The 16884-nt window shown below is 37.4% G+C and overlaps 1 protein-coding gene across 1 annotated transcript in view; it reads left to right on the top strand.

Moving 5' to 3' along the window:
• The first annotated feature begins 2211 nt into the window (after positions 1 to 2211).
• The window catches only part of TF (transferrin), a 31238-nt gene continuing 16565 nt past the window's right edge, over positions 2212 to 16884 (top strand). Inside the window, exons 1-6 of the mRNA XM_087933113.1 lie at positions 2212 to 2330; positions 6929 to 7098; positions 8792 to 8903; positions 10721 to 10909; positions 13139 to 13265; positions 16579 to 16634. Coding sequence (XP_087789239.1) covers positions 2288 to 2330; positions 6929 to 7098; positions 8792 to 8903; positions 10721 to 10909; positions 13139 to 13265; positions 16579 to 16634 — 697 coding nt within the window. The 5' untranslated portion in view covers positions 2212 to 2287. The remainder of the gene's footprint in view (positions 2331 to 6928; positions 7099 to 8791; positions 8904 to 10720; positions 10910 to 13138; positions 13266 to 16578; positions 16635 to 16884) is intronic.

Genomic DNA, 16884 nt, shown 5'->3' with positions numbered 1-16884 from the left:
CTTTTATTATTTATGAGGTAGCCAAATTTTGTGTTTCTGAGGTGAAAATAAGGCAAAATTAGTTACAAAGATAACCACTTCTATTTTATTCATTATGTCAGGTTTAATACATGTTAGCTGTCTTGTTTCAAGTGCTATATATATTTCCATACAGATTGCAATATTTACACCAGCATGGGTAATTAACACACTATTATAGTAGGTTATGTTACTCTTTATTTCTTATTTTATCTTTGTTATGCTAATATTTTATCTCATCAATTTGATTTTACCTTTGTGTTGTGTTTTTTAATTTTTGATTGCCATTGACCAAATAAACAGTACTGCATTTTATTGTGCCACTTCTACCAGCTGAACCATTTTTGACTGTACATGAACATAAAACTGGCAAATCTGATTTGCTTTGGGTGGCCTGTGGTTGTTGAAGAAGTCCTACCAAGCTTGCAATACTGTTGTATTGAATCTATCTCTTATCTAACACGAGGATTACTAGCTTCCAAAGTAGATTCTGAGGAGAGCGGCCACAAGGCCCAATCTATATTTTCTGATACTTCTTGATAAGGTCTCTCTATTCTTCCTACGATTCCTCTTTGATCAGGAGTTTTTTTTGTACGAGTCTATCCCAAATAGCACTCCCATCTCCACTGCAGCATCATGGTAGTCTATCTCTGACTTCCAAGCAGTTTTGGTTGTCCTCTTTGTAACATTCCTTTTTCTCAAACTTCTCATAAAAATGAAATATTTTCTAATATAGAAATTTCTATTCCTATTTGGTCCTTTCTTTTTCTTCATTTGTCCTTTCCATCACCCTTCTATGTGGGCACCTAGTCAATTCTTGCTCCACCTCTGAAGCCTTGCCAGAGTTTCAGTGGCATACAGAACAGTGTGATTTTTTTGTGTTCTTCAGTTAGGGCATTATCTGCTAATGTCTCTGTAAGTCTGCTTCAACTAGTAAGGAGCCCAAGATGGGTTCTAATGGTACTTTAAACCATTCTTTTGAATTGGACCTTGAAATGGTCTCTATTATTTTGTTTGGACAGTAATTGTGTTACAGTATTATGAAGCAGGTGAAATTTCCACAGAGATTTCAAAACCAGCTCAGGTACTGTTCTCCATTAGTCTCAATATGATATCACCCCCAAAATGCATCACTGTGACCAGATAGTAGATAAGATAAATATTATCTTTCACTGGAAGATTTAAGAAGAAAAGATATCTAAAGAATCTAAAAAAATCTCATGCTATAATTTATGTGTCATTGGTTTTTAAGATCTAAAAGGTGGATGTTTTGTAACAATTAAATAAACGTTTTGAAAAGCTGTTATTCCAGAGAAGACTAGCATCTATATATTCATGCATATGGGTTTCCGTGGACCCTTGGCACTGGAGTATATTACTCTGCAATGCTGTTTATTTATTTGGTTATGTCTAAATTATTTTAATCATGTTTACATGTGGTAGGATTATAAACTGCTCAGAATCAAATACCAATTGGAGTGACATGGACGCCAAAGAAATAAAAACATAAATATTTTGTTTCCTACTTGAAACAAGTCTGAAGCTACAATGCATTTTTGAATGCATTACCTTGTAAAAGCCATAGGAAGGAAGGAAGGAAGGAAGGAAGGAAGGAAGGAAGGAAGGAGGGAGGGAGGGAGGGAGGGAAGGAAGGAAGGAAGGAAGGAAGGAAGGAAGGAAGGAAGGAAGGAAGGAAGGAAGGAAGGAAAGGGTTCCTTGACTTTCAACCCTCTGTTCATTTTAATATCTGCACTGAGGCCCCCTAACAGAGAGCCATCAGTAATGGATATTGATTTTAAGGCATAGTCTTACTTGTATAGAAATTAAATCTCTTGCTTTTAACAGAGTGGAGCTGTTGCATAAGTAGGCAAAATTTAGTCACAGTTTCAGCAGGCATATGTAGATGGCATTGTAATAATGAGAGTGGAAGAATGTGTCTTTGCTAATAGAACTGAGTTTCAGGTAAAGGAAGAATTTAAATGATGTGGAAATTCCCAGCTGAAGCTTCTCGAACAATTCCCCCAGTTAATTCAGTGCCAACATGAGATTCTTCCTGAAGTGGGCTGGTGAGATAGAGCGGGAGTGCTGCACTATTGGGAAACAAGGAAGGACAAACACTGTTGGGTCACTGCTTCTGCTAACCCTGCAGAGTCCAGGCTCTCTATAAAAAGGCAAGTCAGCTGAGTCAACAGCCTTCACAGACGCTGTGAGAGCAGTCTGTGACAGACAGCCCAGCAACACCTTTCCTGAAAGCCACCAGAGGGGGAAAATGAAATTTGCCCTCCAAGCCATTCTGTCCTTTGGGCTGCTGGGTAAGTGAATGCAGACTAATAGATAGTAACAACTCTAGCACCAGAGTTGCTTGAGGTTATTAAAGGGGCAACTTTTGCACTAGTTTTCCAAATGAAACCTTTTAACTCCTGTTAAGGGTGGAAAATAAAATAAATTTATTTATTTTTCACCTTTTCTTCTAAGAACTCAGGTTGGCTTATATGGGATCTTATTTACTTTTATATTTTAACCAACCCTAAAAGTTGGTTTGGTATAGTATATAGTATATAAAAGTTTAGTATAAAATCACTCAGTATTTCATGATCATGAGGCTATCAATATAGATTTCCATTTTGCAAGTTCTTGCAAGTCTAGTACCTTACCCACTATGCCACACCAATTGCTCTGTTCCAGATGTTTTATTAAGAAAATTGCAAAATAAAAAAGAAATCCCAGAAATTACATTTTTAACTGAGGATCTGTTTCAAGAATTCTGCCAAATATGAAGATTTAAGCAAAGGCTGAAAGAGTTATGTTTTTCTACACGCTGAAAGGGGGAATAATATATAAATTATTTAATTAGATGTGAGTTCAAAGGCAAAAAAAGAAAGAATACTATTTTTATTATTATTATGAATGAATGTGCTTTGAACAAGGAATATTAGGGTGGGATGAGATACTTTTAAGAAATATGCCCAAGTTAATGTGATTGCATACTAAAAGAAACTGTAGGAAAGAAATGGTGAATAAGAGATAGATTGATTAATTATTCCTCTGTCATCTATATTATTCCAGCAAATACTTTTTTACTTCTTTCCTGATGAGATTAGAACAAATACAGGTATAAGGGGCAGGTATGAAATGAAATAGATACACTTATCTTGATATTTAGTACCTGCTATTGTTATCTCTGTCTTCTACACGGGTTACAGAATAAACCTGAGTCTGAGAAACCCATTATATTTATTTTCTAATGGGATTTTTGAGGACTGAAAAGAATAGGACATATTGTGCAGCATATCTGGAAGGCAGAAATTTTGGAAAGTTTTCCTAAGTTTCAGAAGGGTGTATTTTTCATTTCCAACCTAATGCTGTTCCTTGAAGTAGGGATCAACAAAACATTGCATTGACTCTGTTATTTTAAATAATATGCCGAACATTTTTAAAAAATGGTGTAAACTTTGGAGCTGGAATGAAGATCATGAACCTGAGGTGTTAGTAAAGGGAAGTTAATGCAATCTTCCTGTTATTTGTGATCTTATCAAAATCTCGATAAAATTTATTTTGCAGAACAGATGATCATAGGTCTCCAAATTCAATTCAAATGCTAATATTCATAACCAGCAGAATTAATGGCAAGAGATAGTGCAGGGATCCCGAATGTCTATTTCAAAGAGTGTAAATCTTTTCATATGTTACTGTCATACACGGGTACAACTTCCAGTAATGAACATTTGTAATATAATGGAGAATATGAAAATTACCTCATGTCATGAGTTGACATGTGATGTCTGGTACACTGCTAAAATGAATTGCTGCATTACAGCTGTAATTCAGCAGGGACTGAATAACAACAAATAGGCAATAGATTAAGGGTCATGTGTAATGACCCTATATTGATAAAAAACATAATAAATAGTGAAACATGTTTATGAAGATTCTCAGTTATCTAGGTAGAGTTGTCTGGAATTTGAGTCATGGCAACTGGACTTCTTTTCTTTGTTTGTTTGAAATGTTTCACTGCTTATTCAAGTAGCTTTTTCAGTCTGAAGAAGTCTTTTAAGACTGAAAAAGCTACTTGGATAAGCTAGTGAAATGTTTCAAACAAAGAAAGAAAAGAAGTCCAGTTGCCATGACTCTACTTCCAAACAGGTAGTGAAATTGCTGTAAATAGTGTTAGCTTTCCATCATCCTAGGAAACAATACAACATAGTACATAATTTGCAATAGATTTTTTGAAAGTTGTTTGAAGAACTTGAAGCTTATTTTGCCATAAGCATCACTGTTAAAATCAAGTAGAGTGAATTGCTTAAGCAAATCTATATTCATCTAAAATTCTTCTGTCTGTTTCATTGCTTGTAACCTTCATTTGGGTGAAATGATACATCATAAAGCAACAATTCTTCAATCAACATACCTCAAGTGGGCTAACTTACAGAAAGTGTCCAAAATCCAGAATCCATGACTAAATGGGATGGGAATTTGACAGAGTTTATTTATTTATTTAATTTATTTATTTGATTTGTCAATTGTTTACAAGATAATAAGTATAAGTGTATACATAGTTATGAATACATGAAATGGGTACATATAAGAAAAATAAAATAAAAATAATAGTTGTGGCCACTTCAATGCTGCCATGTCTCTATAGTCAGCCATGATCACTTGATCATAATTTCCAACATTCCCTGCCAGTTTACCACAAGAAAAGTCAGTGAGGAAGATTGCTGGAAGTCAGAAGCTGCTTCTGATCAAACTGCATTTTTGCCCGACCATATCATTCTATTTCCTTGATATATATGGAAAAATATCTGAAATGATAACCGAATGCATCATGAGTCATCTAGTTCCTTTTAAAGATTTCTATAAGGCTAGTAGAAGAGCTCCTACAGCAGCACCACCTTTATTTAGGAGCCATGGTGGCACAGTGGTTAGAATGCAGTATTGCAGGTTAATTCTGCTTACTGTCAAGGGTTCAATCTTCACCAACTCAATGTTGATTCAGACTTCCATCCTTCCGAGGTTCATAAAGTGAGGACCCAGATTGTTGGGAGCAATATACTGATTCTGTAAACTGCTTAGAGAGGGCTGGAACACACTATGAAGTATATACTGTAAGTCTAAGTGCTACTGCTATTTAAGGGAGGCCAGAGATGGTGGAAAAAATCCAGAATTGATACCTTGATTCAATAACAGGTAAAATCCTGATATGTCCAGAGTCACTCTGAGAGTGAGATGGTCAATCAGAAAATTTGAAAACAAGCAAAACAAAACAATAACAACAAATAAATAAGAGAGATGCTTTGATGGTCATTTGATAAAGCTGTACAAAAGTACAGTTAATTTGTCTGTTGCTGTGCACTTTATAGACTATTTCAAACTTATCCTATATTAATTGAACAGGCATCAAATGAATTTCTGGGTCAAGTTTTAATATACTGGTTCTTAACATAAAGTCCTTAATTGTTTAGGGACAGGAAAAAGCCACATTCTTAGTTATTCACTTGCCATAGTTCTTGGTATGAATCCCTGTTATAGGTTTCATCAATTAGAGCAGTGGTCTCCAATCTTTGTGGCTTGACGGCCAGGCAGGGGGAGGAGGGGAACTGGCCCCCTTGACCAATAGCCAGTGTGTACACACGCTTGCATGCACAGCTCAACTTGCATGAGTGGTGGGTTTGTTCACACACACATGTGCACAGGTCAATTTTTGCATGCACATGTAAATACCGGCCCACCGTCGTAGCCTGGTTGTGAATAGGCCATTGCCCAGTAGTGGGCCATGGGCTGGAGGTTAGGGACCCCCTGAATTAGAGAATTTAAATTAAAATTTGTGACCCAGCCTTTTCTGTAGCAGCATGAGGATTAAGTAACTTCTCTAAGGAGTTTAGATTATCTTCTTCACTGATTAGTTTCAATGCAATAATAAGAACACTTTTGTTCTGCTCAATATTTGTTGTTTTCTAAAGTTTAACTGCCAGTTTTTGGAAAGTTTTTGGTCTGTCTTCAATCTTAATTGCATTTAAACGGCTTTAATGACTGTTTCATATCCCTTCTTGAAGCCCAAAGACATTTTCTAAATTATTTTGCAAACTATAAAATTTTTCTCAGTAATTGATCTACAGTATATTGTTAAAAAGTGAAATTATTTTTTCTGTCACTTAGCATGCTAATCACCTTGACAGATTATCACTTTTTGTAATAATGATATAATTGTTAATGTTATCTATTTAGATATTCAGTATCCACAATTTTATTTCTAGTTAATTTCATTTATGAACTTATTTTCTCTGTGTCTCTTTCTATGTGATCTTAAACTGAAATTGGATTTACCTGGATTTTAGGAATGTCTACTGACAAATCTTCAAACTGAGAACTACCTTTTAGAAACTAGAAAAGATACATTTCTATATACAAAATCTGTGCTGCTTCTCATTCTACACATTTAGTAATATAGCTAACTTTGCATATAAAAATGGATTCTAAATAACAAGTGACATTGTTTGATAAGAGGCAACCCAAATACAAGTCTTGATATTCTTGTCTGAGAGATGCAAATCACCATCCCTAAAATGAATTCAGATCACCATCAATAAAAATAATTCAGTCCACTTCAGTTTAGTAACCCTTTAGATCAGTGGTGGGATTCAAATTATTTTGCTACCAGTTCTGTGGGTGTAGCTTGATGGGCGTGGCAGGGAAAGGATACTGTAAAATCTCCAGTCAGAGGCGGTATTTGCCAGTTCTCCGATGTACTCAAAATTTCCTCTACCGGTTCTCCAGAACTGGTCAGAACCTGCTGAATACTACCACTGCTTTAGATTGTTTTCATACGTAGAAAAAGCTTCAATCAGGCAACTCTCTCAGTCTTTGATCTGTGATATTAACATTATCTGCATCCTTTTCATTCTTTTCATAGCTCTGTGTCTTGCATCTTCTTCTGTAAGATGGTGTACAATATCCAATGAAGAACAGGAAAAATGCCAAAGGCTTAAGCAGGAATGCTTTTCCCAGCAACTATCCAAGGATTTTCCAGAACTGATTTGTGTGAGGAAGACTGACCACCAGGCGTGCATAACAGCTATTAAAGTAAGTGGCTGCTGACAGCTGGATAGGGAAGCTGGGAAACTTCCGGAGTTCATTGTTCAAACAACCTAATTTTTTTATTCCCTTTCAAAGAATGATCGATTTGGAAGGTTCCAGACAGAAATAAAACAGGAGCAAGTCCTGTAGAAAATAGAATCTCATACATGGAAGCAAAATTTGGAAAAATATGATGGGAAAACCGACAGAACCTGAAATGATGCAATCAGTATAAAATATTTTTGTCCACTTATTGAATTTTCAGATTTCAGAACAGTCATTCATAGCTTGCATATTTTATTTATTAGATTATTGACCCCCAACCTTTTGGGCATCAGGGATCAATTCTATGGAGAGAGGTTTTCCGTGGACCGGAGGGGGTGTGGGTTTGCATACTGTCTGCATCCCACGGATGAGGCTTCACTTGTTTGGGAGGCCTGGTTTCTGGCATGCCTCGGAGCAGTGCCTGTCCATGGACTGGGGGTTGGGGATTGGGATCCTTGTATTAGATCAATAAAATGCTGACCACAATCTGCAGAGTGTTGTCTAAATCAGCATTCTCCAAACTTTGTGGCTTGGCAGACCAGCTGGGGTTGCCAAAAGCGGGGAATTGGGCCACACAAGTAGCGAGCCAATGTGTACATGTATAGCTCAATCTGTGTGAACAGCAGGCTGGCACACATGCTGGTAAATGTGAACCGACCTGCCACTTGTGAAAGATGAACTGTGTTTGTGCACATACTCCAACCAGTCATTTACATGGACCAATTCCGAACAGGCCATGGCCCGGTAGTGGGCTGCAACCTGGGGTTGGAGATCCCTGGTCTAAATAGTCAAAAGATTACCATGATCATGTGATTAAATCCTTCTTTCTCTTCTCCTTTCCCTCCCTTCCCTTCCCTTCTCCTTTCCCTTCCCTTCTCCTTTCCCTTCCCTTCTCCTTTCCTTTCCCTTCCCTTCCTTTCTCCTTCCCTTCCCTTTTCTTTTCTGTCCCTTCTCCTTTTCTTTCTTTCTCCTTTCCTTTCCTTTCCTTCCTTCCTTTCCTTTCCTTTCCTTTCCTTTCTCCTTTCTTTCCTTTCCTTTCCTTTCCTTTCCTTCTCCTTTCCTTCCTCCCTTCCCTTCCCTTCTCCTTTCCCTTCCCTTCTCCTTTCCTTCCCTTCTCCTTTCCTTTCCCTTATCCTTTCCTTTTCCTTCCCTTCCTTTCTTTTCTTTCCTTCCTTCCCTTTCCTTTCCTTTCCTTTCCTTTCCTTTCCTTTCCTTTCCTTTCCTTTCCTTTCCTTTCCTTTCCTTTCCTTCTCCTTCCCTTCCTTCCTTCCCTTCCCTTCTCCTTCCCTTCCCTTCTCCTTCCCCTCCCCTTCTCTTTCCCTTCCCTTCCCTTCAACATATAATAAAGAGCCAGGCTTCAATTACACAATTGTAGCTTAATTTTAATTTTCTTGATCTCCTCTGTGGATGTCCCTGACTTTGGACAGAAGTCAGCTTAAGAATCCCATGAAACTATCAACTGACCTAGAGGCCCAGTGCTCTGTTCAAAATAGCATTATCACTCTTCATGGCAAACAAGTAGTGAAAGAAAAGGAAGTCATGTTAATTTCCAGATCTAGTAAGAAAGAAGAAGATATAACTGTCATACATTCATGATATATATTTATGCCAAAGAAATATTTTCTCCTTATTATCCTACTTTTATTTTTTTTAGGACTCAGAAGCAGATGCCATCACTTTAGATGCTGGTCTTATTTTAGAAGCAAGCTTGAACCCTTATTATCTAAAGCCTGTTGTAGCTGAACTTCATTCAAAGGGCTCAGGAGGTGAATTTGAATAAGATTTATCTGAAAATTTAAAGAGGTTGCATAATTCATTCAATGGTTGCTCATTGGGAGAAGAGATGATATGGGCCCTTCTCTGTCATTGGACCTGCCCAGAGTATGGATAACTCCAACCATATTGCCTTTCAGAAAGCCACGAAAACCTGGATCTTCCCCAGATTTTGGGCCAGGCTATTAATTTGGGAAATCTGGAGTAGACATACAGCATAGAAGTTTTGTGTTTTTAACAAGAGGATTTTTACTGTTATATTGCTAGTATTTGCCAACCACAGTTTAGTAGAATCTATAAGTGGCCTTACGGATTTGATAACAAAATAAAGAGAAAGTTGCTAATATGAATTCAACTAGATATGTGGGTTGCTATAGCTCACCATGCAGAATCCACTTGGAAATTCACTCAAATGAAGCCATGAAGGATTTTGGGGTTTGCTGCATGCCAGGTTTGTGTTCCAGTCCAGTCAAACTTGACAACTTGCTTAATTCCTAGAATCCTCCAGATAGGCCTAGGAATTTTGAGAGTTGAAGCCCATATATTTTCAAGTTGTCCAAATGAGAAACATTCAAGAGGTGGTATTCAGCAGGTTCTGACCAGTTCTGGAGAAACAGCAGCAGAAATTTTGAGTAGTTTGGAGAACTGGCAAATACCACCTCTGACTTGAGATTTTACAGTATCCTTCCCATGCCACGCCCACCAAGCTATGCCCACAGAACCCATAGCAAAAGAATTTGAATCCTACCACTGGAAACACTGCAATGCCCTTTCTTGGTATTGACTCCTGCAGGCCCCAGTTATATTTAAGATGAGTTTTGGATTTGTGATTCAAGGATGCAGTGCTAGGATAATTTCACATGCTTAGGGTTTTCTGCTCTACAGCCTTAGGCTGCCGGACTCCTGCACATAAACTTCTGGAAACCAAATCAGTTTTAGAAATCCCCTTTCAGAATTTCAACTCCTTCCTCTCCTTTAGTTATGATGGTGGCCTGATATTTTCTTTGGATCACAATTAACAGAGGCCCAGCTGGTGAAGTACTTTGGACTGATCAAAAGAGAGAGTGTGTCTTTCCTCCTTTTCAAGATACAGTCTCTGTGTTTTACATTAATCAATTTCACTTTAATACAGTCATAGTGCTTGCATCTTTAATTTATTTAATTCATTTATACAAATAGTTTCAGCCTGTTAACATTACAAGCAATTATAATAGAAGTACATTGGCAAGTTCACATATATATATATAATATTTTATATTATATATATTTATATTTTATATTTTTTATATATATTTATATTTTATATCCTTAGTATAGCCAGCTGTTTCCTCTGTCGCAAGGGTGTCAAACTAAAGTTCATTGAGGGATGCATCAGGGTAGTGTGTGATCTGGGGGGGGGGGGGAACAAGGCCAAGAGGGTGTGGCCACTTGATGTCACTCATGTTGGGGGTGCCTGTGGTGGCCTGAATGCTTTGCCAGTGAAAATGGGCTCCCGAGCTCCATTTTTAGCTATGACAGTTTCCTGCAACCTTCTGTCAAAGAAAATGGAGCTCCATTTTCACTGGCAGGGGCACCGTGGGCCAGTTCTTCTCTGTTTCCAGGGTAGCCCCACAGGCCAGATCTAAGCACCCCATGGGCCAGATCCAGCCCCAGCCCTTGAATTTGACACCCCTGTTCTATAGTATAAGGATATTATATGATAATTAAGTTTGTTCACTTTGCTACAAATTGTTTCTAAAACAATTTTGTTGGAAATAAATAGAGACTATAGTTATAACCTATATTTGATTTGTCCTTCTCTCCTTATCAGTAACTACTAGTTATCATGCCATTGTTGTTACAAAGAAAGGAACTATTTCATCACTTGAAGGACTCAGAGGGAGCAGATCTTGTCACACTGGTTTTAAAAGATCTGCAGGCTGGTTGATCCCAATAGGAACTCTTGTGTCTAAGAATTTGATACAGTGGAGTGGAACAGACTCAGGACCTATAGAAAAGGGTAAGCAAAATCTTGATAGCTCTATTTGTCTATCTCTATCCATATTTATTTATTTTTATTTATTAGTATTCCATCTTTATTATTTTTATAAATAACTCAAGGTGGAGAATACATCCTACACACATTTCTTTTCCCATTCTCGCCAAAACCATTCTGGAAATAAAACTAATTTAGGTAGTGTGTATTTTGGATTAATTCATGTTGGGAATATTGTAGATGGCCAAGAAAGAATAAAATACTATCTCAGTGTGGAATATGGGCAACTGTAGTATATCAAAACCTTCTGGGGTTTTTTTTTTTTGGCACAATGTGGAAATACATTTTTATTCTTGTAATAACAGAGAGGTTTTTTTGGCTTTTAGCAAATGTTCATATTGAGAATAGAATTATATAAAAAATGGAACTGAAGTTTCAGTTCTATTTCTTTTAACTCTAGTTTGAAGTTTTTGCAAGCTTATATATAAGCCTGTATTCCTGGTCAAACTAGTCCTTTTTTTAAACAATTCATCAGAGATTTACCAGCTGTATTCATAATGGAAAATTTTTTAGAGAAAGCATAATGCTTAAATTTATGAAATTAGAAAAAGCTTCTCAGAAGGGCAATACTTCCATTAAGACATTCTTTATCCTGGACAGAATTGTCTGAAATAAATAAAACTGCAGGAGGAACTGGGAATGCAGAAATGGTAATAAATAAAGGCAAATGATCACACTCTGAAGAGCAGAGCAGAGCAAAGCAGAAAAGGATAGTCAAGTTATGAGAGAATAAGTCTAGTGCCATTAAAACATTTTAAAAGTATTCCTTACACGTGAATTATCATAAGTGGTATCATGAAGTAGAAGGTTTTTGTATAATCTTTCGAATTCCACAAAATAAAAATCAGCACATGAAGTAGTGATGAGCGTGATAAGAAAGAGTAGTTTGCAAGGCTATAAATGTTATATGGAAAGGTTCAATGAATGGTATGAATATAAAATGGTTTTACATACATTTCTTTTTCTTTATGTTATGTATTTGATATCTTTGGTATATTATTTATTACCCCCTTTTTTGTACTCTACACAAGTTGCTTACTCCAAAAGAAAATTGTGTGATGCGTATGTGTGTTTAAGAATAGGAATATTTCTTCATCTTTTATTTTTTCCCCTTTGCTTCTCCATCTATTATTTTCATATATACACAGCTACTATAAAATGTTCCATATATAAAACAATATTTTATTGCCTTATATTTTATTGCCTTATGTAGTCATGGAGCAGGATCTAAGGAGTGTATCTACTTGTACAACCTTGTAGGGACTGCTGGAAATAACTCAAAGCCAACAAAAAAAACTTGAACCGTTGAAAACAAAAAGGGTTTATTAAAAAGAAATATTAGACGGTTTGCAAAGCACCGCTGGTCTTTAGAACCTCAAGAAATAGGTTCAAATCAAAAGCCACACCTTTAGAACTTCAAAACATACTTTATATACAGTTTCATCTCGTCACCCAAGTTCCCCTCCGTACCTCATACTTTGGCTGCCCACGTGGCATCTTTCCTTAGCGTTAAGGAATGTAGCATCCCCTCATCAGGGCCTCTTTCTAAGCTCATCATATTCTACCATTTTTCCAAAGAGATTATAACAACACCCCCCTTGAACATAATAATAATAATATAAAAGGCATATACATAAGATAAAAATATAAAAAGGCTTAACAATGGAGCATATCAAAAGTATAAAAGCAAAGCATGTATATACAGGGAGATATATTTCATTTGATAACAGATTAATAGAATAATAATCTGTTTACAGATTAATAGAATTGGAAAGTACCCCACAAGGTCATCTAGTCCAACCCCCATTTGTGAAACCTTGAAGCATCTTATATACCATTTTATTTTTGAATTTACTTATTTCTAACAGGACCATACTTTCTCAAATGGTATGCAATTGCTGTCCATAAGTAACATATGTGTGAGATTTATGATCCAGCAAATCTTTGACATCACAGGGGAAACTGGAATCTTCCTATTTGAGATTGTTTACCAACTACTTCCTTTGAAGGAAAAGATGCCCCTGTCACCCTTGAATATAATAAGACTTCAAGCATGCCATGTGAGGCACAGTATGGTCGATCCAATTCTGAACCAAATTTGAAGAATGCAATTTAATAATATAAATGACCTACTACCTTTATCGTACTAATAAAAGATTGCCAAAGACTTACCCATCTGATTTCTTTTTACAGCTGTAGAAGTTTTCTTTGGATCCGGTTGTGTCCCAGGTCTCAAAGGTGGATCAAACATGTGCCATGCTTGTAAGACCGGAACCTGTGACTGGAGTGATCCCTTTGCTGGATATGCAGGAGCCTATGAGTAAGTGACACATGCTTTTCCCCATAAGCCATGGTAAACTTTTATCATGCTTCTATAACTACTTCAGAAATATATTTTTCTTGATTAAGTTCAACTTTTTAAAATTCACTTTCTATTCACATAGAATAAAATATTTTTTATAGAATAAAAGACAAATTGAAAGAAAAGAAAGAAAGAAATAGAAAGTATAGGAAATGAAAAAGAAAGAAAAGATTAAAGTTAAACATGTGATCAACTTCCAACCTTTATTTAAAAGATAATTACAATCTTATTGTCCCACTTCCCCTTAGGTGATATGCAAATCCCTTTAGCCTTCATATACAGGTTGTCCTCAATGTACGACCACAATTGAACTCATTGCTAAGTAATGGGAATTGTTAAGAGAATTTTGCCTCATTTTACAACCCTTCTTGCCACAATTAAGTGAATTGCTGCAGTTGTTAAGCTAGTAACATGGTTGTTAGCTGAATCTGGCTTTCTCAATGACTTTGCTTATCAATAGGTCACAAAATGTCATCACAGGACCCCGGGACACTGCAACTGTCATAAATACATGCCAGTTGCCAAGCATCTGAATTTTGATTATGTGATCATGGGGATGCTGCAATGGTCATGTGAAAAGCTGTGATAAGTCACTTTTTTCAGTGCCGTTTTAACTTCAAACAGTCACTAAACGAATGAGCATACCCCCTCACCCCAATGCAGAAAAATCTCCAGTTGCCCTTAGGTCCCACTGGGAACTGAATTCTGTGAGATTTGCACACAGACCCAAAGAGCTGCTGCATTCACTGTGCTGCTATGCATAACGAAGAGAGAAATGGAACTTCAGGGCAGGAGAATCAAAGCACTGTGTTTAATTAAGAAAGGAAAAAAAAAAACTATGATAGAAATTAAGGTGAAGCAAAGGACCATCAAATAAGGCAAGGACAAAAGCAATATCGCTCAGATGCTATAATATGCAGAATCTCACATTACAGTTCCCAAAGCCACATATACATGAGCCTGATTATACATGTTGCAGTGGTGGGTAATTCCAAATAACATGTGCAATCTTGTCCTTGGGGTGTGGTCATGACCCTCCTCCACTGATGCAGCAAAGTTCTGCTGATGTGCTCTACAATGCTCCCAGCCTGCTGTATAGTGCCCACTGTTCTTTCTCCATTCTGACTGCTATAATTGTTTTTCAGCTAGTCATTTCCCCCCAATGTGCAGTATTACCATTGGGAATATCCAATAAGCTCTTGTTTATTGCTTCTATTTGTTAATATGTTAGCTGCCTGAAATTGGGTGGTGGACTAGGACAACATACAATCAGTTCAACAATCAGTCCTGTTACTGTCTGCACCAAGGAGTAGGCAAAGTATTTTTATGTGATAGCGGTACAGTTCTTAAGTTCTTCTATTGTATAATGGAACTCTAAATGTGACGCATAGTGAATCTTTTGGAACATGCATGTTCCATTTGTCCTTCATCCATCTCTTCCCAGATATTCCTTTTTCAGTACAGGTAAGTCCTCGGCTTACAACAGTTTGGCTTTGGAGTTACAATGGCACTGAAAAAAGTGATTTCTGACCATTTTTCACACTTCCAACTACTGCAGCATCCCTGTGGTCATGTGATCAAAATTCAGATGCTTGGCAACTGATTCATATTTACAATGGTTGCAGTGTCCTGAGTTCATGGGATCACTTTTTGCGACTGTCCTGTCCTGCTCACACATGCACACTCCATGGGTGGTAGAAGTCTTCCCCAAAAATTCCTCACATCCACACCAGCACCATTCTCAAAGAGTTCAATCGGCTTTTCAAGGAAAACCCCATGCCAGTCCATAGGACAAAGGCACGTTCGCAAAGCAAAGGCAAGTCAAGAGGCACGATCCAAAGTTTGAAATATAAAATCCAGGTCTGGTAGTCAAGGCAAGAATTACAGTGGCTAAAAAATGCACAGCAAGAAAACAGACGCGTTGTTCCCAGCATTGTTTCCCTCCCTAGTGCAGTCCACCAAGAGAAGAGAGGCTGTCATCTTGCAAGTAGCCTGGCTGACTTCCTTGGGCCTGCCTCCTGTCGGCCCTGTATGCTTTTGGATTAGAATAAGGTTCTTCCTTATCTCTACTGGCCAGCTGCAGCTATGAACCCTCTCTGCCCAAAGCCTCTGGGCTTCTCAGCTGCAGTAGCTGTGCCTCTCTTGTCCCTTGCTCAATCGGCTGCTGATCTTGTCACGCCTCCTGTGATAGCTCAGCAGTGCTTGGCCTCGCCACTCCTGGCTTGGAGCTTCCAGCCCCTTGCATAATGTCCCTAAACCCACCTCTTCCTCATCTGAACTAGCATCCAGAGGCTTATCCAGGGAAGTGCCCTTGTAGGGGCCGTGCATAAGTGCACCAACGTGCCTACCGTCTCTGTCCTATTGTTTCTTTTTTTTTTCTTATATGTATCCATGTATTCATAACTATGTTTTTACTTATACCTATTATCTTGTAAGCATTTGACAAATGAAAATAAAAAAAATAAAAAGCCCGTGGACCTTCTAACAAACAAAGTCAATGGGGAAGCCAGATTCACTTAACAACTATGTTAGTAATTTAACAACTGCAGTCGTTCACTTAACTACCATGGCAGGAAAGATTGTAAAATGGGGCAAAACTCATGTAACTGTCTCAAAATTTTCACCTGAATTGTAGTCCTAAATTCAGGTCTAACTGTAACAAGATGTAAGTCAGTAGTTCATTTCTTATCTTATTTACCAAAGGTTTCATGTTCTTCAACTAGGTACAGTTCTGGTTTTCACTGATGGCAAAGTGTTTTCTCCAAGATCCTAAAGAACTGCTGCCAGTCTGTTTGAACAATATTGGGCTAGATCGACAAATTCCCTAACCAGAGAGAAATCAGTTGTGTTACTCCTGCCTTAATTATTTTTCCATATTCTCACTCTTCATTTCCTGTAAAAGTTCTCTGTTCAGTTCATATTTATTTATTTTATTGGTAAGAAACAATAATTAAGCTATGGTGTCTGCAGTCCTCGCTTGAGGATATGTGGTGCCCCTAGCTCACATTGATTGATGGTGCTACCTCCCATCAATGTAAAGATTTTAGAATCACCTTTGTTTTTGAAAAAGGGGCAGTATTGGCTCCCCCTAAATTTTTGTGCCCTCTGCCAGTGCCTTGTTGGCTTTGAATATCCATATCTGGGCAGTTTGGGTAGGTTGTTTCTATTCAGTTGAAAAAGAAGAAAAGTTGGTGATAGCATGATACAATAAGCAAGAAATATAATACTTAACCACTACTTCCTTCCTAATATTTTATCCTTTTTTCATAAGGTGCCTGAAATCTGGACATGGAGATGTGGCTTTTGTGAATGAGGGGGTCGTATTAGGTATGAATCTGGTAAAATGCTAATCTGTAAATTCAAATACCCAAAAGTGCTTAAACCTATGACTATTTGTAGATGGATTTCATTTTGTTAATCCTTGTGTTCCTTGATCTTTCAATACAATATATACTGGTATTTTTGGTGGTTCTGTTCCTTTCTCCAGAGCCAGTTCCAATTAATTTTAGTTGAGGATAGGGTGTGAGATTACTCCCTAGACCTCATCTATGTTTGGTTTTGTAGAGTTCTATTCTCC

This window comes from Pseudonaja textilis, chromosome 4 (genome assembly GCF_049901715.1).
Source record: "Pseudonaja textilis isolate UNSWEBS1 chromosome 4, rPseTex1.2, whole genome shotgun sequence".
NCBI lineage: Eukaryota > Metazoa > Chordata > Lepidosauria > Squamata > Elapidae > Pseudonaja > Pseudonaja textilis.
The sequence above is the reverse complement of the archived record's forward strand: the minus strand, read 5'-3'. Positions and strand labels throughout refer to the sequence as shown.